This window comes from Pezoporus flaviventris, unplaced genomic scaffold (assembly GCF_033815535.1).
Source record: "Pezoporus flaviventris isolate CSIRO_AGI_PZ_B2104156 unplaced genomic scaffold, CSIRO_AGI_Pfla_v1 ptg000015l, whole genome shotgun sequence".
Taxonomy (NCBI): Eukaryota; Metazoa; Chordata; class Aves; order Psittaciformes; family Psittacidae; genus Pezoporus; species Pezoporus flaviventris.
The window spans coordinates 13,771,768-13,795,354 of record NW_026892563.1 but is presented as its reverse complement, the minus strand read 5'-3'; the positions used below and the strand labels follow the sequence as shown (position 1 = coordinate 13,795,354).

At 42.9% G+C, this 23,587-nt stretch overlaps 1 protein-coding gene across 1 annotated transcript in view; it reads left to right on the top strand.

The window, feature by feature from the left end:
- UMODL1 (uromodulin like 1) overlaps positions 1-23,587 on the top strand; it is a 50,544-nt gene that overhangs the window by 3,820 nt on the left and 23,137 nt on the right. Inside the window, exons 2-12 of the mRNA XM_061454418.1 lie at positions 2,250-2,492; positions 8,967-9,128; positions 9,535-9,641; positions 10,407-10,599; positions 11,392-11,532; positions 12,328-12,447; positions 14,155-14,409; positions 15,844-15,956; positions 17,908-18,127; positions 21,428-21,565; positions 22,101-22,805. Coding sequence (XP_061310402.1) covers positions 2,315-2,492; positions 8,967-9,128; positions 9,535-9,641; positions 10,407-10,599; positions 11,392-11,532; positions 12,328-12,447; positions 14,155-14,409; positions 15,844-15,956; positions 17,908-18,127; positions 21,428-21,565; positions 22,101-22,805 — 2,332 coding nt within the window. The 5' untranslated portion in view covers positions 2,250-2,314. The remainder of the gene's footprint in view (positions 1-2,249; positions 2,493-8,966; positions 9,129-9,534; positions 9,642-10,406; positions 10,600-11,391; positions 11,533-12,327; positions 12,448-14,154; positions 14,410-15,843; positions 15,957-17,907; positions 18,128-21,427; positions 21,566-22,100; positions 22,806-23,587) is intronic.

Sequence of the window (23,587 nt, the reverse complement as noted above, 5' to 3'; positions counted from 1 at the left end):
GTTTGAGTCCCTCAGCTTGAGACAGGCTGGGTGCCTTTCTTCCTGCCCTTCATGACCATCTCCTTTACTCTCTCCTTAAGGACAAAGAACAGCCCTGGTGCTTTTTAGGGGAATGAAGACCTTTCAGCTGCTGTCTCTTCAGGGACCAGACACAGAGATGCCCTGCTTGAGGCTGGGGAGGAGGAAGAAGCAGAGAGTGGGATTTCCAAATATGCTCTTATTCTCAGTATTTTCCTGCTGAGCTGATGCAAGCAGCAGCACAGGGCTCCCTGGAGCCTGCTGGGAGGTCTCTTGCTCTCACACGTGCTCTCTGGAGGAAGCCCCAGCATCCAACTCTGCCTTTTGCTGCCAGAGGAAGGCACAGATGGGTTAGGCAGAGCAGGGCTGGGCTCCCAGGAGCATGATGCTCTCTCTGGGTCTGGTCAGATTTGAGTTACTCATGCTGGGGGTGGGCTGTGGTTAGTCTCAGCCCCTCTCCTCCCTTCTGCAATTCCAAAGTGCCCTTGTCAACAGGGAGGTGCCCGTGTTCTATTTGGGAATTGCACCAAGAAAATCCAGTTTTCTTCATGGCCTTTTGAACATCTGGAGCACGGGAAGTCTTTCAGGCTGTTCTTATTGAAGCAGTGTCTAGGATCAGGGGAGAAGACCACTTGTGTGACTCAGTTCAGCTGGCTCGAGGGATGTATTTTGGCCTATGATATCTGTTCTATACTTTCCTTTGGACTGTCCTTGCACTACAAATGGATCATTTGTTCAAAACTTCCACCAGTCCTGCTCAAATTGTGCATAAATCTTTTGTTTAGCTGGACAGCTAAACATGATGAAAGCATATTAATTCCTAAGAACTTGACAATTATCTTTTTTTTTTTCTTGAATTGTTTTTATATGTTTCAACTTTTCATGCAGGAGATAAGTTGTAAAAATAAGATAAGATGTAAATACTTCAACTGTATGCCTATTGCATATACTATGTTAGCTTCAGTCTGCCTGTTGACTGGCCCTGGTCACCTCAGAAGTATCAGTCCTGCCATACTTGAATCTCTGCAGCCAATTCATATTTATCCTTATTAAAGTTTCTTTTGCTTTGTCTAAAGGATGATAGAGGCATTTTAGTTCTATCCCATTTATTTCCCAAATGGGACACAGCGTGACTCAGTCCCTCTGGCTTCTGTAGCATCTCATTAAGAGACAGCCTGATGTTTGTGACGTGATTGTTGATTGCTTACTTCTACTTTTTAAATTCCATCTGATTTTGTTTCTGTTGTTGTAGTTTGGTTTCTTTGTGTTGTGTTCTTTTTTATTCCTGCTCCTGTTCAAGTATTTCAGTTTTAAGTAAAGCATGCCTTAGGCAACATTGTCTAGGGTGAGGCATCACTGCCCATGGCAGGGGGATTGGAACTAGATGATCTTAAGGTCCTTTCCAACCCAAACCATTCAATGATTCTGTGTAACAATTTCACTCCTTATCACGACTGGTTTCAGAACTTCAGAAACTGAGTCCCATTCCCAGACCTGCATGAAATTATGTGGTTAATGAACTTATCAATGACTTCATTTATACTGAAGTCAATGAACAACTGCAGCTCTTAAAGGGCCTGTTGTGATATGGTCTGCTACAAATGCAGATAGGCAACACAGGGGCTTTGGGAATACCTTTTGTGTCAGATACCTGGAAGTCCTTTGCAGTGATGTATGTACCCAGTTTTAGCCTAGCAGGACAGTATCTGAAGGATGTCTTATTCCAGACACCTACTGTGACTCATCTGCCCATGAGTTCCTTGCCCTTTGTTCCTTTTATAGTTGGTTGAGAAAGATGAATATTTTGGCAGCATGAGCCTGGGGTGGACATCTAAAGTACTTGGATGACTCTGCCCTAAAAGTGCCTATTCTGCTCTAGTCATAATTTTCATTTATATACATTAATTTCCTTTGTACTTGAGTTAAATTGCTCTTTTTCTGCCTTGCACCTGAAAACACTGAGAGATCTTTGAATTTTATGCCAATCTGCATCTTTTTATGACTGAATTGATGCCTATGACAAGCAGTCACTGCTAATTCTTTCTTCTGTCCATTTTCTGAAGTGATCTTCTTCCTAACATCAGCCTTACTGGAAATCATTTACCTATGTAGGTTCTGTCACTGCTTTCTCATAACAGCATTTTTAACTAGACACTGCAGGGAACTTGTACGCTGGGGTAACAAGTTAGTGCTGACCCCTTTCTTTCCTGTGGTTTTTATTTACTCCCTAGAAAAAGGCCTCTCTTTGCTTGGGTACCATCTGTGCAACTACAGCCTGACCAGAAATGTGGTTAAAATGGTTGCCTACCAAAAGTCCTATGAGAAAAGCACTTCCTGTGGAGGATGGATACCATGGATGGTGTGTCCCAGGATGTACTATAAAATGCAGTATCATGCTGTTGAAGTCCCTGAAACCGTCACTCTTACAGATTGCTGTGAAGGGTATGAACAAGTTGGACTCTACTGCTCCTTAGGTAAGCTTTAGTCAGATTAAGAGTTGAAATAAATGCTTCTTATGGAAGAGGATTCACTTGAACGGAGACATGTAAAGGCAGTAGGTTCCTGTTCACTGAAATGATTGTTTCTGCAAAATTCCACAGAAAATTTAGTCCGTTGTGGTAAGGAGTAGACATGAAAGACTAATGCTCCTAATTCTTGCTCTTTGCCATCCCTAGCCACAAATTCACTAAAGTTCCAGGTAAGCATGAAGAAGACACCTACTTGCTACCCCTGCAGGGGCTCGTTACTTGTCCTGGTTTGTGCCAATATCTGTGGCAAATTGCAGTAACTCATGTAGCCTTGCTTGGTGCTGCATCTGCTCTGAGCACACTTGCATTTACAGTTGGAGCTTTCCTCTCAAAAGTAATTCAGGATGCACTTAGGCTAACATCTCCTTTGTTTTGGAGCAGGGTCAGTTCTCAGGATGCAAACCCAATTTGATGTTAATTTAAAACAACCTGTGGCCTCATGGCTAGTTACTACCAACCGCTTTCCAATCAAAACTACATTAAGGGCCATTTTCTCAGGGCTTCCTTGGTTACAAAGGGCTATGTTGGAGGTCTGGAAACTGATGAAAGTTTTTGTGGATCTGCTGTAATTAACTTCTGAGTTTTAACAAGGTTCTACTCAGGAAGACTTAATCATCTTTGACTCAACTCAAGATGGAAGATTTTTCTCCTTCCCACATCAGGGATACTAGCTATCAATAAGAAATTACCAGTTTTAGCAGAACTTGAGATGTAAGTGGAAGGAATTCCTTGGGAAAAAGGAACTTTTTCTTTTTTAATAGATAAAGCCACATGCTTTTAAGCTGAACAGGCATCTTGGGTTAGCTAGGCCAGGACTGAACTGTTCCAGCATCCCAAAAAGTTCTGCAGGACATCATTTTGTCTCCTATTTTTGGTATGACATTGCATTTTCTCCATTTCTCCTTTTCAAGTTGTGGCTCTGGGACACATAGTCACATCACTGTAACAAGAGATTGAAAAGGAAAGGTTCTATTGCAGCCCTGGCCCTTGCTTTGAGTCATAAGACTTTTGTGACTCAGATCTATGGGAATGTCCCCTAACCCACTCCTGCACCAGATCATATAACGTGACATGAGAGGGTATGAGCCATATGTCTTGTCATGGGATCTGTCCAGAACAATGTTTTCATCCTACTTTTAAGTTGTTTCAGAGCATTGGAAAATGAATCTCCAAAGAATTTTTGCCAGGCGTTTCTCAACAGTTACTGTAGAATATTGTGTCTCACAGGAAAATGCTTATAACAGAAAGATGGGAAGACAGAAGTGGTCATTGTATTTTGCTTCTTCTTAAAATGATTTTCTAGAGATGAGAAATGAAAGCATAATTAGATACACATCATTTTTAGTGTACTGTATCCTGCCAAATAAATGTGTCGGCTAAATGCTGAAGTGTCAATAGCTAGTTATGGTTGTCTCTATTTTCACATGAAACTCTGTGAGTGTTCATTATTTTCAAGGTGTTTCAGAACCTCTGAAAATCAAGACCAACTTCTTGGATAGGAAGAAAAGACATCCTGACAACACTTTAAGTATTCTTTCCCAGTATAATTCTATGCCTTTTAAAAGCATCTGTATGGATATTTTAGGGTTAAGAGTGATTGATGAGCTTGTTTCATCTAACATTAACAAATCTGTACATCTCTTGTAAAGCTTAGCTGCAGCATTTCTGCTCTGCCCTTGCCATATTGTTGTTGAGCACTCTGGGCAGGCTTGTCTGAAATACGGTGGTCACCTTGACTGCTTTTCCTGTCAAAGTTAATTTGGGAATATTTTAAACCATAAAAGGATTTGTATGGATTCTTTGTGATTTCTGTGTTTACATTATTCCGGTATCTTTGCTTTTCAGGGCATTAGTCATAAATTCTGTGAATGGTAATGCACTGTCTAGACACAGTCTTAAATAAATGATGAGAAAAGAAACTGGAACTGCTGAAACCACTGTGCAGCACGCTGTTGAACTACTCTTATGTTCTCTTGACGTTATCCGTACTGGCATGCTCTCTGTCCTGCTAGGAGTGGAAAGGTCTGCATGACCTTTCACAGCAACCTGCTCCTGGCCACTCCCCACCTTTTCTTCCTAGAAGAAAACATTTATTCTTGCTTGGGATATGACACATCCCTCTTTTCTTATTTCTTTACTGTTGGGAAAAATTGTCTAGGTCATTAGTCCAGTTACTTTGGTAGTTCTTATTATTTACCTATCAATCCATTAGAGTAGTGTTATGCACACACAAATTACTTTAACTTTTTAAAAATAAAAATGGAAAAGAAATTAAATATCTAAAAGTTAGGAAGTGCTAGAATTAATTTTAAAGGTAGAATTAAATAAGACAACCTTGTCTTTATTACTTTAACAACCTTTGTTACTTTACTCTCCTTGTGCCTATGCATGCAGGGCACATTAACTCTTTTAATTCCCTGATCTGGCACTGTGTTGCTCTGAATACCACATTTCCCTGAGGTGATCAGGGATGATGGAGCCTCTAAGGAGCTCGCCAGCAGTGTGTTGTCCTGGCCTCCTCATTCAGTGCATGGGGCAGGGCTCTGCTGAGCTTCTGTCTGAACAGAAAAACATTTATCACATCTTAAGGTGAACCCTGGGGTGATTCACATACAGCAATTTGTCTTCACAAAGCCTGTGGGAAGGGAGGGAGGTTCTCTGTCTTTCACAGCTGGGCAACTACCCGCAGAGAAACTGAGATTGAAGAATTTTGTGTGCCCACTTCCAGACACTTACGGTAGGGTTTTAATTTTTTTCTTCCATTTATTTTGATTTTGATATTCAGAGTGCTTCGTGCTGCCTTCAACAACTTGTGTGCTTGTAGCGCAGAGCCTCATGTCCTTCCATGGTGACTATGAGCAGTCTAACTGCTAGGCAGGTCCCAGGGCTGCAGGTCAGGTTCCTGGACCTGTGAAGCCCATGGCTCTAAAAGGTTGTTATGAGTTTGTTGTACAAAATTTTCCCAGCATTTTGCAGGACTTTTTATTAGGTAGAGACAGTGCCCAGTTCTCCAGGCTAGTTTCCAGCTACTTGAATTGATGGTACAGTTACTTCTGGTGACTGGTTTGCTGCCACCTTCCACCTTAATGCATAAGATGAAACCAGAGAGCTTCTTTATCTGCCATAAAACCCTGCTTGATCTCCAGCTATGGAGTAAAAGAGCGCATCAGCATGTAATGAAGGCTGTCTTTTAAACACATATACATAAAAATACCATGAAATCAGAAGGCCCAGACAACTGCAATCCTGGAGTTCGTTAACTTGAGAGTACTTGATTTGCAGTGTTAAGGCCATGCTTGAAGTAGAGTATGCTGCTTTGTGTGAGTAACTTCAACCCATTCATTTTTTGGTACACAGGTGCCTCAGAGGGGCTGGGACCTTTCAGAGCCTGCATGCAGATGATCTCATGCTAAGTCTCACCAGAGCAGTGTGGAACTGTGGCACAGCTGTCCCTCCTGCTTGGGCAGTGGTGTCACCAGGGGCATGAGACCAGCACTGCAGCATCAACCTGGGGTAGGAAGGTGCCAGAATTCACCCAGAAGCAGGTGTCCCTGCCTGCCCTGCACTTTGGGTACCTTGTGTCCCTCAGCAGCTGCAGAAATGGGATTACAGGTGTCCCTGCCTATGGGGTCTGCTTGCTTATGGGCCTCCTGCCCAGGAATTGTCGTGTCCTTTTTTGGGACCACTGAAGCTGTCTGCCTCCACATGCCCTGTGCCAACAAATTTCAGAAGTTTACTCCCATTTGGGTAAAGAAGTGTGTGCTTTCACCCATTTTATTACTGTGGGCTATGGTGAATACTGGCTCTGCTTTCACCTTCTTCTCTGCCTTTGGTATTCTGTAAACCTTGATCATATCCCCTTCATCCTTCCTGTCTACACAGCAAAAAGCCGCAGCCTTTTTAGTAGTCTTTCCTTGCAAGTTACCTGCTTCATTCAGTTACCCACCTTGTGCCTTTCATGGCTGCATTAATCCCTTGAGTCACATCTGATCACCATGGGTCCCTGCCTGCTCTCTACTGATTGCGGATGTGAGCTTCAGCTGGGCAGAGCACATGGCATGGTGCTGCTGGCAGGATGAACCCTCTGAATGTGGCAGTGGCTAAACTTCATTAGATTTCTTCTGAGCATGTGCAGATTGGTTTGCTCCTCTAAGGCCGCGTCCTTGCTGAATTTCAGCCATTGCCTCCTGATTATGTTCTAGTGAATGATAGGGCTTTTCATAGGGGACAGTGTTAAATATTTGTCGGATGCTGAACTAGCACATCCTGACACTGCCCTCCAGCCCAATTAACCCTGGACAGGCAGTCAGGGTGGAAAACATCCATCTGAGCAGGTACAGTTTAGCAGTGGTCAGAGACCCTGAAAACAGGGTCATATGATGAAAACTGCCAGTGCCTTTTTAACGGGCTTTGCCAGGAGCCCTTTCTATCACCTCACAGATTTGTCTCCACCTTCTGACGCCTGAGATGAGTGCAGGGTGTTGGTGCTTGCCTCTGCCGCACCCTCTAGATGAAACCCGTCCCTTCTAGGTGGAAGGAGAAAGAAGAAGAGGGTAATGGCTAAGATAATGGTGTCCTCAGCATCTATTTCCTGGGAGATCCTCCCATCCTGTGCTCACAGCAGACCCCGCGGCTTTCATGCACGGTGGTAACTGACCTTTCATTGCTAAGCACTGGGTGCTACATTTCTGCTTCTGTACATTTATGCAAATAAAAGAGGAGAAAAGCCTGTCCTTTATCCAACTGACAGGAGCTGGCTGGCTTGCTCTCCAGTGCTGGCGGTGTTGCTGTGTAGGTGATTGTCCCAAATGTGATTGAAGTGGAGAGCACAAATTGAATTTCAAAGTGCACCTGGCACAATTAGGCAGAAATGTGATGTGAATCCATCTGTTTCCGCTGATGCAAAAATGATGACCTTTTGAATTTAGATAAATGGCTGGTGTGGCACTCGGCCAGGATTCAATAGTGTTTTCTGAGATTGCATGTGACTCATTAAACCTTTTACATTGCAGTTAAACATGCCAAAAAAAAAGACCTAGGTGGAAAAAAGCTGCTTTGAACGTCAAAACTGCTTGAGCTGCACCTGAATCTCAGAGCCAGAGGAATTTACATGTTTCTGTCCAGCTTACCAAGATCTACCTGGTTTGGATATTAAGGAGCTCTGATGATGTACTAATACACAGAAATCTCTTGTTGCTCGTGTCTGTGCAAGCTCCCAGTGCGAGAGGCTGCTTAGCCTCCTGGCGCAGCAGCTGGGATGCAGCAATTGCGTGAGGCTGGGAATGTGTGGGAGACTCATCTAAGATCAACTGAGGCTGCATCACACCTTATTGTGGCTTTAGACTAGAAATCAGAAAAAGGCTTTCTAGCAGCAGAGCCTGTTTGGGGGAACAGCCCATAGCGCCAGCCCCAGAGCAAAGGTTTCTGGTCCATGCTGGGAAGGAGAATAGGGCTGTTGGGACTTGCTGGACCCAGAAGTAACTTAAGTAAGATTGCATGGGTTTGAATTTCACCCCATCCTCCCACTGCAAACCTAGGCCTCTGACTCAAAATGATTTTTGGAAGCAGAGTTGGTCATGGGGAAGACCAAAAAACTGTGGGTTCAAAATGAACGGAAAAGAGAAATCTTTAAGGTGGATTGGAAAGACCAGAGCTGAGCATGCCTTGGAGCTATGTTTAAAAGCATGAGTGAAAGCAATGTTTGTAGAACTTAGAAATATTTTCTCTTTTCCTGTGGAAACAGGAATCACTGTCTGCCCTCGGCTTGGGAATCAGCAACTTTCTCCCTTAGCTGCCCTCTCCACAGGGCTGTCCCGCGTGGGCTATTGACCTCCCAAGGTAGTTGGCTGATACAGAGCAAGTGCTGTCAGGCTGTGGACCACAGGCTCAGTTCTGCTCTGTCCCTCTGTGTAACCCTGTTAAGTGTACCTGAGAACAGCGCTGTGTCTCCACTCTCATTTTCAATTACTACAACTAATGGTTAACTTTGTTGCAACAAAATACTAACTGAAAACTACTGATTTCTAGCTCAGATGTTACCTGTTTCCTTTGCTCATTATATATTATTTGGATTAGTCATAGCTGACATCAGACGCCTTTTCTGTTTTGCAGTGCTTCTAGTGCGACCACATTTAGAAACACTCTCTTGCTCTCTCCCCCCCATTTATCCATAATTATCAATGGAAAATTATAAATTTAAAATTTAGTAACAGAAGTTTCATGAGCAAGAGAAAAAACTGAGAACATTCACACTCTTGAAATGAAGTAATGGTAATTTAGGCTGCTATTCTCTCCCCATGAAAACCTCAGAACAGACGCACTTCTAAAATGAGGAGGAGGTGTTTGATATAAATTCAATTGCACAGTTTTATGGAAACATTTTTCTGTATTTTTGTTCTCATAAATGTTTTTGTTACTTAGCACTCAATAGATCCAGTGTATTTGCCTCAAGACCTGGTGCTTGTCCAAAGGAGAATATGGAAACATTGGATTATCCTTGTACTTTTGATACTGAATGTCCAGGGCTTAAAAAATGCTGCAACTCTTCCATAGGAGCAGGCTGTGTGGATCCAGTGCCAGAGGGTATGTTACTGATAAATTCAAGACTGCTCCTAAGAGAAATATGCATAATTTTTCCTTCTGAGGGTGGGAGTGGGCAGAAAAACTGTTACCATAGCTTTTCATAAAACAAATATGGGAATCTGCTTTGGATCAATTCCAGGACATTCAGCTCCAGTACTTGCACCTAGGAGTGCTGAATGCTGTGTGGATGCTGAGGGTCCAGTGGACCTTCTCTGCCTTCTTCTCCTTCATTGGCACTGCTGCCTGCAGCATATGGCAAACAAGGCTGTAGATGATGGCTGTGCGTGGGCCTTCATATTTGCCAAATTAAAGCTTGCTTTGGTTTCCTAGACCCTTCCTATAGCTCTGTCTCTTTCTATAACATCAGACCATAGATGACTTGGCTGTTTTCATTTGTATGCTTCAGGAAGTACATTCTGGTACAACGTGACAGTGCTTGTGAAAATGGATTTTGATGAATTAATCCGAGTGGATTCCCATCTTCTGAATCATTCACGCCTTTTGCACTCCATGGTATGTACAAACGTAAACGCCCCCCTGTGTTGCTTGTTTTGTCCACGTTTCTGTCACTCAGTAACCACCACTTGCTTTGTAGTCGTAACCTTGCTAGCTAGTTGCTCCTGCTTTGTTCTGCAAGATCAGGGGTATTTTGCCCTAATTTGTTCCTAATTACTGAATGTCAGCTGAATCCTCAAGCAGCTCAAATGACATTGATTTATCAGCTTATTTAGGAAATTTTTCAGGTCTCTTCTGAGGGCAATTTAAAGACATCATAGAATATAGGGTTTTTTCCTGCCTGAGTGATGCTTGCTCCAGCTCTGCCTCAGCTGAGTTTTTGGTCTACAACCACCCAGCTCCGGATGTCTGCAAACCTGCAAAGCATGATTAGATCAAAGGAGTTGTGATTTAACCCTTTCAAGAGACAAACCTGACCTACGGCACTGGGACCTACAGGGCAGGTGGACTCAGCAGTGCCAGAAGTTTTGCTGAGGAAGTCCAGGGGGACTGCGTCTGGGTCAGGGGCACTTTGTTGTCATTCTTGCCACAGAAGCAAGGCTGAGGGAGATGACAGTGTGCTGCTTTTGCTGTAGAGCCAGGCTCATGTGCACGGATTAGCAGCAGCCATGAGAGCAGTGCTTGCAGAGCCATGCGACAGCAGCACAGCATGTCTTTTCCTATCCCCGGCATGAGAGATAGGAACAGTTTGAGGCAACCAAATAAAAATAGAGCCCTAGCAGAGGTGTGAGGTACTGAAGTGTTTGTGCCCTTGTTTTCCAGATTACTGGTGCATTAGATCCCTTGAATGCCTCCGTACACCATATCCAGAGTAACCATGCAGAAGTATATGCTGGGACAGTGGCCTCCCAGGTTCTCATTGGACTGCATCAGCCAGCTCCGCTCATGCAAGTTTCTTCTTCCTTGAAGGACATCGTGAAGCGCATATATGAAGTGATTTATACTGAAGTGCAAGGTTATTTGTTATAATCCTGTGATGGGGGGAAATTCTGTAGGGGTTTCATCCCTCTTCACTGGGGGTTTCATCTATATGACCGTCCATTTACTTTCAAAAATAGCACAGCAGACCTTGTAAACTTTGTAAATATGTCCCTAACCTTTCCATTGTAGGAAGGAGAAGCTTGTAGTTAATAATTACTTTGGAGAGAATATTTGGAGGGAAATATTCCTGATTCCTCAATTAAATTTATTTTCTCCTAATAGCGTCTTCAGATGAAAAAGCAAGGAGGCCCATATTTGTAGCACAATCATTAGTTATATTAAACAAGCTCTTAAAAAAAGTGTTTTCCTGGGAAGCATATATACTCTGTTTTTAGAGATGTGTTACTTCCAGTAGCTTGCATGGAACAAGTTGTACTCATAGTGTGTTAATTACTATAGCATATTACCTACTTCTTAAATGTTAGGTAAATAATTTAAATACATTCAGTTTAAATTATTTTAATCTCCTCATTATTATGTAGTTATCTGGACATTTTCACTCCTGAAATACATCAATAAGCACCACTGTCATCACTTCTTGTTCTGTGTTTATTTTGGAAAACTCAGCCCAACTTTCAGAGAAATCACTCTTTCAGGGAAGGGCAGAATTCTAATTTCGTTGCTCCCATATACGTCCAGAATTGCTTTTGCAGAGTTACTGCAGATTTACACTGAATTTATCATATCCAGAGCCTAGTGTACACATACTGCAGATCAGTCTTGATGCTGCTATCAACATCTGTGCAAGGTGTATTCCTCTTCATAGATGTCAACGAATGTTCCTATGTGGGATTCAATGCTTGTCCTGAGAAGAACACCTGTGTAAATCTGGAGGGTTATTACAGCTGTGACCCTCAGCATGGGCATGCAGATGTCATTCCTCACCAGCTGAGCAGAAGAAAGGAAGGTAGGAAATGTAGATCTCACCTTGGGAAATACTGAGACTGTTTCTGCAGGACTTTTTGGGGCCTATGCCAGGCATCACCTGCAAGGCAAAGATTTCTGGAGCACCCAGTGCCCTTTCTCCTTTTGTTGGGAGAAGATGCCACACCTGCCAGCTGTTAGCTCTTTCTGATTGAATTGCAGTGTATTTATTTCAGGGTTCTTTGTTGTTTCTCTTATCCTACCCTCAGCTGTCCTCACTCACCTGCCAAAACCTTTAGCTTCAGACCCTGTTGTCAGTGCACCTCCCCAGCTTCCTGGGAAAATCCGATTAATGGCACCATTTGTCCACAAGGTCTCCTTCTCATTTTGGCTGTATGACTGCAGCCAGGGCACAAAGGTTGTATAATCGCACCTTGAGCTGCTGTATGGTCACTGAGTCCTCTGTTGGAGCAGACAGACTTTGGCAATGGGTGAAATAATACTTTGCAGTACCAAAATATGGAGTGCAAAATATAGAGGCATATACTTAGGTCCCACAGACATCAATGGGCCTGCTAATAGGCTTTAAGTTAATGAGATAAATAAGTGCTTGCAGATCCATTGCCTTAGTTAGAAAATAATTTTACAATCCTTTAATCTCAAAAAAGAAGATAATGTATTACTTTATACTTTTGTGATATGATAATATGTTTATTTTAATTTCTATTTCTATTTTATCTATTGCTGCTTTTCAGCTGCAGAAAACATGAATAGTATTCCTTTGGATTTGCTTTGTTAGGAATACTTTAATTCTTTGATGATACTATTTTCCTTCTAGGCATAGCAGCATCTACTCCAAGTTCAGCACTGACTCCTGTTAACACCAGCAATAGCTCCCTGCCTGTAAGCAATTCAAGTCTGTTGTCCATAACTAACCAACCTACAGATGCTGGGTGCTGTAAGTAACCTTGAGTTTGCATGAATATTGTCTTGCTTTTGATTCAGCTACTGTTTGATCCTTTATTCCTGGGGCTGGTTGAGTTACAGAGGGGTGTTCACAGAAGCTGGTAATAATTTTGGAGTGGATCTCCACTGATGGAAATGGAGAGAGGCTTCCCCAGTGGGACATTCAGCGCAAGGGCTGTGATGTTGTGTATTGACCACTGGAGAAGCTCTACTGTTATTCCCCTGGCTACTGAAGGGAATTGGCCTTCTGGAAGTGGCCTGGTGAGCCATTCAAATGCGTGTCCCACCGCAGCACTTGTGATAGATAATCCTACAGCACAAGCAGCCTGCCAGTGAGGGCTGTGTGAGGCCAGCACCACTCACTCACCTGGAACACAGGTCACTGCATGTCCCAGGCTTGTCCTGGAACAAGGTATGGGAGGATCTGCTACCAATCGCAGGAGCTCCCTCTGACCACAGCCACCAAGATGAGGGCACTTCTCGCTTTTGAGTCCATGAAGATGTTGGTGGGGGACATGAGTCAGGGAGGTTGGCTACAGCTGTGGAATTAGCCTTTGTGAATACTCTCCCTGCTATACACTACAGCTGTCTAAGGGACTGTGATGGGAACAAACCCCAGTAGATTTGTCTTTATATGGGTGACTTCAGCCCTTTCAGGCAAGAGTTATCACAAACTTTGTTTACAACACCCTGTTCTTCTTGTTGGAGGAAATAGCTCAAAGTAGTTATTTGCCTAATTCAGAGAGAAAGTCTGCATATTCTTGATTTCAACCACAACTTTTGATTCAAGCTGAAGCTAGAGGAATTAAACTGGAGTCCCCCTAGTGCTGGGGCAGTATGGCTTTGGGTTGGTTGACAGCCACCTGCCTCAGAGTCATGGAAACAATTGTGTTCTATTGAAACAATTTCAGAAAACAAACTTTTTTTCTCAGACTAATTATTAGCATGAAAGAATTGAAGCTGTGGTAGCAGCATGCTGTGGTCTCTAGGTTAGCACGGGGGATGACGTTAATCTCACCTGACCCCAGCTGTCTACAGGACAAGTGTCTAGTCTGGGCTCTGTCTATAGTTAGTGGATACAGACTGGCTCTGCTGGAGGGCAATTAGTCCTACTCAATTTAGACACCATCTCCTCCTCCTTCGAGGAGGAAATCATCTCTGAAGGGTCCTGTCTTTTCCCATTGACACAACAGTGATTGCACTGGACTAGAGTAGCATAAATAGGTAAAATGCTGCCTGCTGCTCTGCCCCCAGCCTCTATAAGATGGGGTCTGTGGACTTTCTCCAGGCATAAATCAAGGCACCTTTGCCTGAAGACATGCATTTTGATGATTAAAGTGACAAGAAGCATAGTAGGTGTCAATTTTTGTAGAGCACGCAGATTCACTATTCCAAACTTATCCCTGTTGCTTGAACCTGTAACTCACTGTCTGATTGTCAGTGTTACTTGAGGTCCAGCACAAATACTTATAGTAAAAGGAAATAAAAAAGGTAAGCACCAAATTAATCGCTCTAGTGGGATGGCTCATAGATGAGGGGACCTTGTAGTGTGAGAGAAGGTTCTGTCTTGATGGAATATAAAGAAGAGTTTCCCCTATTGATTGCCGAAGAGCTTGTCTACAGTGGATTTACAATACCACAATACTTTAAAGATTAAATGTTGCTTTTCCTGTGATGACTCTTCCTGGGATTGGAACAGATCCCTCTACAGTTAGAAACCACCGAGTCTTCAGTGTCAACAGCAGCGGTTTTGAAGTGTCCTGGCACGTCACTTCTACTCTGAACCGTACTTTCCAAGTCCAAGTGTTCAAGGGCAAAGAGATTGTACAAAACCTGAAGACAGAGGAAATGAAAGTGTATGTGTCTCAGCTGGAAGCAGGTGTGATGTATTCAGTAGAGATCAGCTATGAAACCTGTGGAAAAACCAGCACCTCTCGTCAAAATGTTAAAACAGGTAAATAACAACTTTATAATACATATGCATTCTCTCCTCCCTTCACCCCTTCACTCACTTGCAGCTCAGCAATGATCCATTTGGTCCTCTTTGAACTGCATTTCCTATCTTCCCACCTCTTTCAGCACTTTTTGTGTCATCTACCCCAGTATTTGTGTGACCTCAACTATCAAGCAGCAGAGCTCTGGCCTTAGTTAATAGAGCAGTGCTGGAGCTGACTCAGACTATTACAGGTATCAAACTAAGCTAGAATACTTTTGTGTGTGTGTGCCTGGCACTGCATTCTGCTGCTGCCCGTCTCCTATCAGCCCCATTTTTCCTGGTTGATGGCTGTGGCCAGTGAGAAATCCAGTCATCTGGTTTCTCAAGGGGTCAGCTGAGCTACCAAGAGTGCCCAGAGGAAGGCCAGATTCAGCTGAGTGTTTGTGAATGATGGGGATTGAAGGGGATAACCAGGGCTGTGTAAGAAAGCTCGCAGAGTACTTGGATAATTTTGTTCAATTAGGTCACGATTCTAGCAACCTGGGACCTTAGTGTGCTGATCAAACATACTTTTGCCTTTCCTTTATCCTTAGTTTCCTAAGCCTGCACGGAAATAAAGAAATAATCCTCTCCCCATTTTCTTCAAAAAGCAGGCAGTGAGCTATTTAATACTGGCCACAGTGAGAATGCTGCTGTTTATATTTATCCATAAAAGCCTCCCCTTTGGTCAGATGAGGGCTGACTTCAGTTTGGGTCAGAAGGAAATTACTCCCTTTGTACAGGGAAAGTAGGAGGTCTGGTGGTTACGGGAACAGGGGCTGGAGTTCAGGGTATGAAGTTGGAGCCCTTGAGAAAAATAGTAGTTCTTAAAATGAAAGTTTTCCAAAGATCAGTCCAAAGAGTAACGGCCTGAGATTGTTTTTACAGGTTAAAGTGGTTATAGGTTCCTTGGCTCTTGGTTTTGGTTCATGAACTCTGTACGTTATCTGTCAGGGCTCTGCCAGACAGAGAAGTGGCATGCACATTTTTTGTTGTTATTTTCAGTTGAAGAATATATTTACTATATTCATAATACCAAGATCAGGAAAAAAAATAAACACTGTGACTGGGGGACCAATGATGAGCTCAGAGGCAATGCATCCCTGGATGTAACTCAAGCGCAAGAGTTATGAAGGGTCAGGTCCATGAGGGTATGTGTATACCCAGTTCTCATTTGGTTCTAACTAGGCACCTAAATATATTTATAGACCTAATGTAAGTGCATCTCCTCATTATATAGGAAGCTTGTAGCAGAATATTTGCTTTATTTTCTCAGTTTAGTACCAAACTCTCTCAACCTTCTCCGCACCTTCTCCCTCCATCATCTGAGATTTTGGTCTGGGTAGCTCAGTTTTGACTGAATCCTTCCATCCTCTGCTTTATCACTGTGTATTTTTATATTATGTCCTACAGAAGCCAAGGTGTTTGGTGTTACTATGAGGATTCTCAACTACAACTTCACTGATGATTTCAAGAATGCCAGCAGCTCAGCATATGAAGAATTTTCAAGACTGCTGCTTATGGAGGTAGTGCTAAAATATCTCTGGGCTTTATGCATACATAAATATACATGGTTTTGGTTTTGATTTTTTTTTTTTTATTTAAAATTTATTTAATGTAATAGAGAATTTTATGCCTGGCTGAAACGCCCCTTGAAAATCATTATTCTGTTTCCTGTGACCTTTCTTTATAACTAAATCAAAATTCAGCTGACTAGACAGGTCAAACCATTGGCCTTATTAGCGACAGAACCAGTGAGAATTTTTCCCTACTGGGGAGTAAAGGAATTAAAAATGCAGGCAAAAAGGACCCTTTCCTTGGATCTATAGTTTGGCAATAAACTCACACTAACTTGACTTGAGGCTTTTTAATGGATTATTGAAACGACATTGCTGGCATTAATTTCAGTGCTGTCCTCTCAATAAATGTCTGACTGCTCTCAAGGATCTGCCTTCTTTTAGGAAAAGTGACTGGATCAATCTGTCTTCTCCAGCCCCATTCATTTCATGCACACATGTAGCCACTTGACCATGCTCAGCTGCAATCAGCCATAAACAAAAGTTGAGTCATGAGGTCTATTACCAGCCCTCAGCTTCCAAAACAAGGGGGATGTTTCATGTGCAGTAATCTCTAGTTTTGCTGTAAGAGCAAGGCCCATAAAGACGAATTGGTATCTCCATTCAAAACAAGACATTCCTAAACCAAAGTGTGACTCATAAACATTTGTGAATATAAATGTGAGGAAAAAGACCATTTCAAAGGCAGCAAAGAAGAGACATTTGCTCATTCCTGACACGGCTTTATTTCCCATCCATAGCTCAGATTGTTTACTTTTGTTGTGCAGAAGGATTTTTGCGACTTAATCTTCTCTGAGACTAATGCAGGCCTAATTGTCATAATGGGGTAGGGAAGGCACAGGAGCATTGCCCATCTCTGTTGCCTTTGCCTCCTTGGGTGTTTGTGAGCATAACATTCCCATTTCACTTCCTCTTTCCTCTCTTTTTCTTGCCTTCCCACCCTGATGTCAGCTTAGACCAGTTAAACATCTTGGTTGGAGTAATTTTTAGAGAAAACTCTGACTGAATGGGAACAAAGCTGTGTTGATTTATGGCTCTGCATTGTGTCCTCAAAGGCATTCTTTGAGGTGTATGCAGGAGCAAAAGGCTCAAGCAAAGAGATGCCTCCTGGAGATGGAAGATAAAACCGCAAGCTCCTGCAGAGCTCAGATGTTGACAGCAGTATGCCAGCTTTAATGTTCAAAGTAGCACCATTTGGTCAACGAATGTGTCTGCTTACTGGTTTGATAATGAACCAAGATGTAATTGTGATATTGCCTTGAAGCTGGGCTGTATCAAACACATTTTCTTGAAGTTACACCTTCCATTTTTTTTTATCTCTCATCCTGAGATTTCTATATCACTGGACTCAGCTCCAAGTTGGACTTGGGCTGGTGAGTTTCAAATACTCCCCGTGAGCTAAAGCTATGCTCTACTGGTAAATGAAACGTTTCCTGAACCATTCTCTGGCACTAACACCAACTGGCACAAACCAGACTCCCAGAGTCTGGAAGTGCAGAAGCAAATGTATAGGAGGCCTGGAACAAAAAGCTTACATGACATAGACATCTAACATCAGTCTGCATGCAGATTTAGTGGGCCAGTTCAGTTGTGATGCTGGTAAACAGGAGCAAAAGATATTCTGCTCCCTTGAGCCAAAATTAAGCTTGGTTTGTAAGACCAGTGGTCAGATGGGTACCGTTTCCAAGGGTACCTATGTGCACCAAGGAGAGCCACACTTCTCTGTGCCTCAGTAATCTCTGAGAAGTAAGATTTCTGAAACTCTTTGAAATTTTTCTTTTTAAAACATTTTCTATGTTATGCATATATAGATCTTTACAATGGTACCACATAGCTCAGTTTTAAAAGGAGCTATACCTGTTGGGTTCCTAATTACTGATGTGTCTCTCCCTTTGCTCAGCTTGAAAATTCATTTCCACCCAATATTTCTGCTTTATACAAATCTGGGAAGCTGAAAGTGCAGGTGGAATCCCTGCAAGCTGGAAGCATCATTGCGAGGCTCAGAATCACTGTGCAGGATCCCGAGTTTCCAGTTGATGCCTCCACATTTGCCCTGGTGTTTTCTTACCTGCGCAATGGCTCAGTGCTTTTGGTGGATCAGCAGAACACTACAGTAGAAGGTAATTACTTATTTTTTTAACAGGAAAACAGGGTCTGTATTTTGATGGGGCACAGTCTCACCAGCGTTCTTCATCAAAAGTATTTTGTAGAGAGACAAAGTACATGGTTTGTTGGAGGATGTGAGAACTCCTCTGTAGGCTTTTATTCGTAAGCTCAGAAGGGGTCTCCCTTGGCTGTCTCCAGGTACCTGCAGGCACTGCTGCCCTCCACTGTGTTTAAGGAGGAGTGGCACTCTTGGTTTCCATATTAATTTTCCTCCCTTTCCTCTTTGTGAGCAGTTGGAAATTCGCCATCTTTCTCTCACTGAACTGCAGATATGATTACTGTGGAATATTTGTGGCCTTTACATACACATGGCCTCTAGAGAGTTTTGTGCTTCAAAGCTGTGGGGCTGTATTTGGGCCAGGGTTTAAGAAATCTAACATCTTCATTATAGAAATCCAGCCAGAGAAATTCCCAGATGTCCTCTCAATGAATAGGACTTAAGAAACATGCATGGAATTTATGTTAAATGAGGCCTTTGTTTGATCTTTGGTAATCACCATTTTTATCTTCAAAGAGCTAAGTTCTGGCTTCAGGTTTCCAGCTGTCAGAGCCAGCCAGAGTTCAGAAAGTTGCCAAAGCCAACAGAATGGGTTATTCTTCTGTCCCAGTATATTGAACCCTTAAAAGCTTATTTACTGTGCTCAGGGAAAACTCCCTTTGGGGTTGTAGCGCATATGGAGGTAAAGGAGAGCAGGACAGAAAAAAAAACAGAAAAGACAAATTGCACCTGAAGCCTACAAATAACACAGTGGTTGTGGATACTGAACTGCAAGATCCTAATGTGTGCCAAAATATTATTGATCCTGGGCCCGAAAGAGTGGTGAGGGAAAAGGCTATAGTTCTGGACTGTTCCTTTCATCGCAGAAAACCAGATGGGTTCCAGTAGCACCACTCAGCCAGGAGCTCAGCCAACTCCTCCTTATGGGGGAGAAAAAAGGGGGCTATGTCTTGGCTCTAACCAAACAGACTTTTTTTGGTAGAAAATAAAGTGAAGGAGTGAGGTATATGAAGAAAAGATTTGTATAATGGGATGGTTTACTTCCTGATTCCTGATTGCCCTGGGACATGCCCTTTGACAGTAAGCTCACACAGATCCTCTTGCAGCAGTGGAGCAATGCCACCTGGATCCTTGGTGGAGCCTGGCCACCAAAAGGCTATGTGTTTGATTTAGTGACAGTGGCAGAGCAGGGAATTCAACTTTGAAACATCAAAAGTGAGAAGTCAGAAGGGATAGCATAATTGAAGGGATTGGAGCAATCTCATCTTTCTTTGAAGACTCATAAAGTATTAAGTTTACTGCCATGATGAATAGAGATACTAAAATGTCTGTCTATTGCGTGAGGCATAGTAGGAAAAGAAAAAGGGATGTGTGCTGAGTCAGGCCCAAGATCCACCTAGCACAGTGTGATGTCCTCAGTAGCACCCAGGAGCCAATTCCTGGAGAAACGGAAATAAGAACAATACAGTAAGTATAGATGATGCTTCTCACTAATACTCTCTTAGCCACCAACTGTTTTCTGCTCCACGACTTCCTGAATCCAGGGTGATTTCTGTGGGTTTCTCCTCCTTGGGATCTCCATGAACTCATGCAAATCTTTACCATCTGCAATATCATTAGTCAAAGAATTTCACAGACTTTTAGCTATTGTATTTACCTCTTAAAGATACAGTGGGTATTCAGAGCAAGTGACAGTACGCACTGAGAACATAACCGTTTTGGCCTGATGCATGACTGAATGTGGCCATCAGAGGTTAAGAAATTTGCTTAAAAAGCCATGCTAAGCCATGTGAAGCCATTAGCTATTACAATGCTAAGTGATGAGAAAGGAAACCCTCTGAGACAGTGGAGCCAGTGAACATAAATTATCTGGCAATCAGCACAGGAGCATCTCACTGATGGTGTTTGAAGGGTCACAATTACTTCATAGCATAGTAAGGCATTAATGACAGCACTTTCATTGCTGATGCTTTAGTCAATCCTGGGTACTTCTGTATTCCCTCCAAGTGGCTTAGGCTGTAACATAATCAGCAGATGCTGGCCACAGGCACAAGAAATTGTCTAATGGAAACAATCTTGGATGCAACAATTATCTAATGAAGAAGAAATGAGAAAGAATGGAAATACTAGCTGAAGGAAGTAAAAGGGGAAGGCTGTCAGCAAAGCAGAAAGATGAACGTTTGTATGGTCATGCACACACCTACTCTCTGCTTTCTGTTTCTAAACTGGGACTTTTCTTTGTTTCAGAGAAATAATCGTTCATTAATCTCCACGTTTGCAGAACAAGCACTTGCAATAACGCATTGTTCAAAACAATTTTCTTGCCTATGATCAGAATCATTTGTCCAAAGACACAGTTTTCAGTCTAGTTTTCTGCTTTCCCTCACTTACAGCCCCGAGGCTCTCAAGATGTATGCACAAGGGAGTGCACACAGGGAGGGCTCACATGGGATTCACTGAGATAATCCATTTCCAAAGTATTTGCCCGGCCTTTGCATGTTTGCTGGGTGCAAATGGTGATATAAGGCTGCACATCTAAATCCCTAAAGAGTAAAGAGACTGAGCAATAAAGTATTTCTATATGAAAAGAAGCATGTCTAACTGATGCAGAGTAACTGAAGTTAGACATAAGGGACACCCTTAGAGCATATTCATGCATTGATGAACTAGGATCTCTTTCCTAAGACTACCAGAAGGAGGTCACAGTTTTACAGTATTATCTGTGACAAGAAAGCTTTTATAAAAAGAGTTTTGCCCTTAGCACTTCCTCTGTTATGAACTGAAGAGTGCTTCTCGTGGGAGTTACTTGTATTTGCCTTTTATTTGAGGCAGAAGATTATTTGGATTACTTAATATTCTATCTGCTGGTAGCAGTTCTGTTCATTGCCTGATGTATCTGGAGGTACTGTATGCAGAACTTGGTACAATCTATGCTTTTGCTATAGCTATAGTACAAACTTACAATATTTTTTTTCACTTCAAATAAGTGTTTACTTTCAAAAATATTTTCAAAGTTTTTACTTGGAGAAAATATTTTTCAGAGTATAAAGACAAAGGTTGATTTCTAGGTAAAAGAATAACAACACAGACAGTATTGTGCATCACTCAGAGCCTGGCTGTCACATAAGTGATGAGAAGGGAAAAACACATTCACAAATTCAAAAACTGAAGAAAGGACTACTTCAGGATTATCTCTAGCTTAATGCAGCCAGAAGGGAGGCTATATCTGACCAGTGTTCTGGTTTTGGCCTTACAGACTGGGATGAATGTACTTCTCGTGTGGAGAATGACTGCTCTGTGTTTGCTGAGTGTATCAACCTGATGGGCTCATACACGTGCAGATGCAAGACAACCATGGATACCAACCCATCCCGACCTGGAAGAAACTGTGAGGGTGAGCAAAAGACCGGCATGTAGTTTCCTTTTGGCATGAATGGTTGGAATTGTTTTACCTCTGCTTTTATTACAACTATTTATATAGTTCACAATGTGTATATAGATGCACCTTTGCAGTCTCTGGCTGAAGGCCTATATATGGTCTGTCTCTGAACCTTATATGCATCTTCAGGTGAAATCTTTCTGAGATCCTCCTTTGATTAGCTTACTAATTGACTGCTGAGGAACATAAGGCATACCTTTTCCTCTTCTGCTACGTCTGTGGCTAATTTCTTCCCACTGTAACAATCCATGGCCAGCCAATCACAAGAAAAGACCCAGGAATCAAATCTACTTCTTTGTGTAGGCACAAACCAGGTTCAACACCGTAACAGACACATATACCATAATGTGTTAATGAAATATCCAAGAAATATCCATTTCTGTAACTCTATTATGCATGGCTGAGTGCTCTCAGCCTCATTTTCAGGCCAGACCCTGTTGTGCCCTCATCTTGTTTGAGGTCCCATTTCAATGTGTTTGTTGTGTTTCAGGTGAGATTGTGGACCCTCTCACTGAAACAATGGCTCCTGAAATAGCAAACAGCACAGAGTTTGCTCCTGAAGAAGTAAGCTCTGCAGACCCTGCTTCTCCTGCCACCACAGGGATGGTGGCTGCTACAGGCTCTGAGACTAGCACTGCAGTACACCTCCCTCCTGCACTGTCCCCGGGTGACGAGCAAGCACCCCATGGTCATTCTCCCACCAGTGCTCCTCCAACCCCTTGGAAAAAAGGCCTGGCATCACAGATGCACTTCAGCAGGGACAACGGCTCCACGGCCACGGGGGCCACAGCCAGCAAGGAATTGGCCATAAGTCCATCACAGCAAAGCTCTATGGCGGAGACTTCCCCTGGTGCATTGCAGCAGGTGGCTGCTCTCACAAATGCACCCATGGGCACAGTCGGGCAAGGGCAATTCAGTTCGTCATTGCTGGTGTTTCCAAATCGAACAGCTACCACCAGAAGTCACACAGCTTTTGATGAGCCTCAAGCCAACTCTGAAGATGGCCCCAGTGCAGCTCTGCTGGCCATAGGGGATGCCAGTGTTCCCACTGCCAACACCACTATAAAAGCATATGCAGAGATGGGAAGAGAGAACAGCTCTTGGTCAGAAAAACATCCTGAAGCCCTGGGGTCACCAGCTTTGCCAGGCACCTCTCCAGCTCCCAGCCTGGCACCAGTCCTAGCCATGAACCGCAGTGAGTATGAGTTTGGCAGGGGCTTACACGCATAATGATTTGGCTGCACGAGAAGCAAAGCCTCACCTGGAGTCAGGAAAGATGCACAGTTGGAATCAGTGGTCTGGGATAAAGGTGTCTGAAACTAGTTTTTCTATGCAAGAATTATTTTTTTGCATGATCAGCACTTTTTTCCTAAATCAGCATGTCAAAATAATTCCTCTTTCTGGTAATCTAGTAGCCAGTTTCATAAATTTTTACTCTGAAAGTAATATTTATTTGTTTGGTTTTTATTCTCAAAGCATATGAAGCAAATAATACAGTGCACTGAATGTGGCTCATTGAAATATATGCTGCTTGTCCTTTTGCCACACATCTTGGTTTCTCCTGCATACTCTGGCACCAGTGTGCTGCAGGCGCGGCTGACTATAGCATTTGAGACCCAGGAAGGCAAATGACCTGTCTTCCCATTCCTCATCCAGTGGAGGATGGATTAGGCAGAGCCCTGCAAATCCTCTGTAGGGCAGGAGCTGCATGGAAACCTTTTGAGAGCTGTAATTGAGAGTAACTAGGTTGGCCGGAGGGCTTAATCTGTTTGGGTTTGGGCAGATGTGCTGCAGCTAATCAGGGGATTTTTCTGCTGATTGGAGCTGAATCATATTTCAAGGTTAGAGTCAGATTTGGTCTTCAAACTACGGTTATTTGGGATGGGCGTGGTGCTGTCCCTGCCCATGACTAAATGTCTTTTTTCTTTAGTGTGTCAGCAAGTGATACCTATTTCAGTTTTGTGTCTGCTTGTCTTT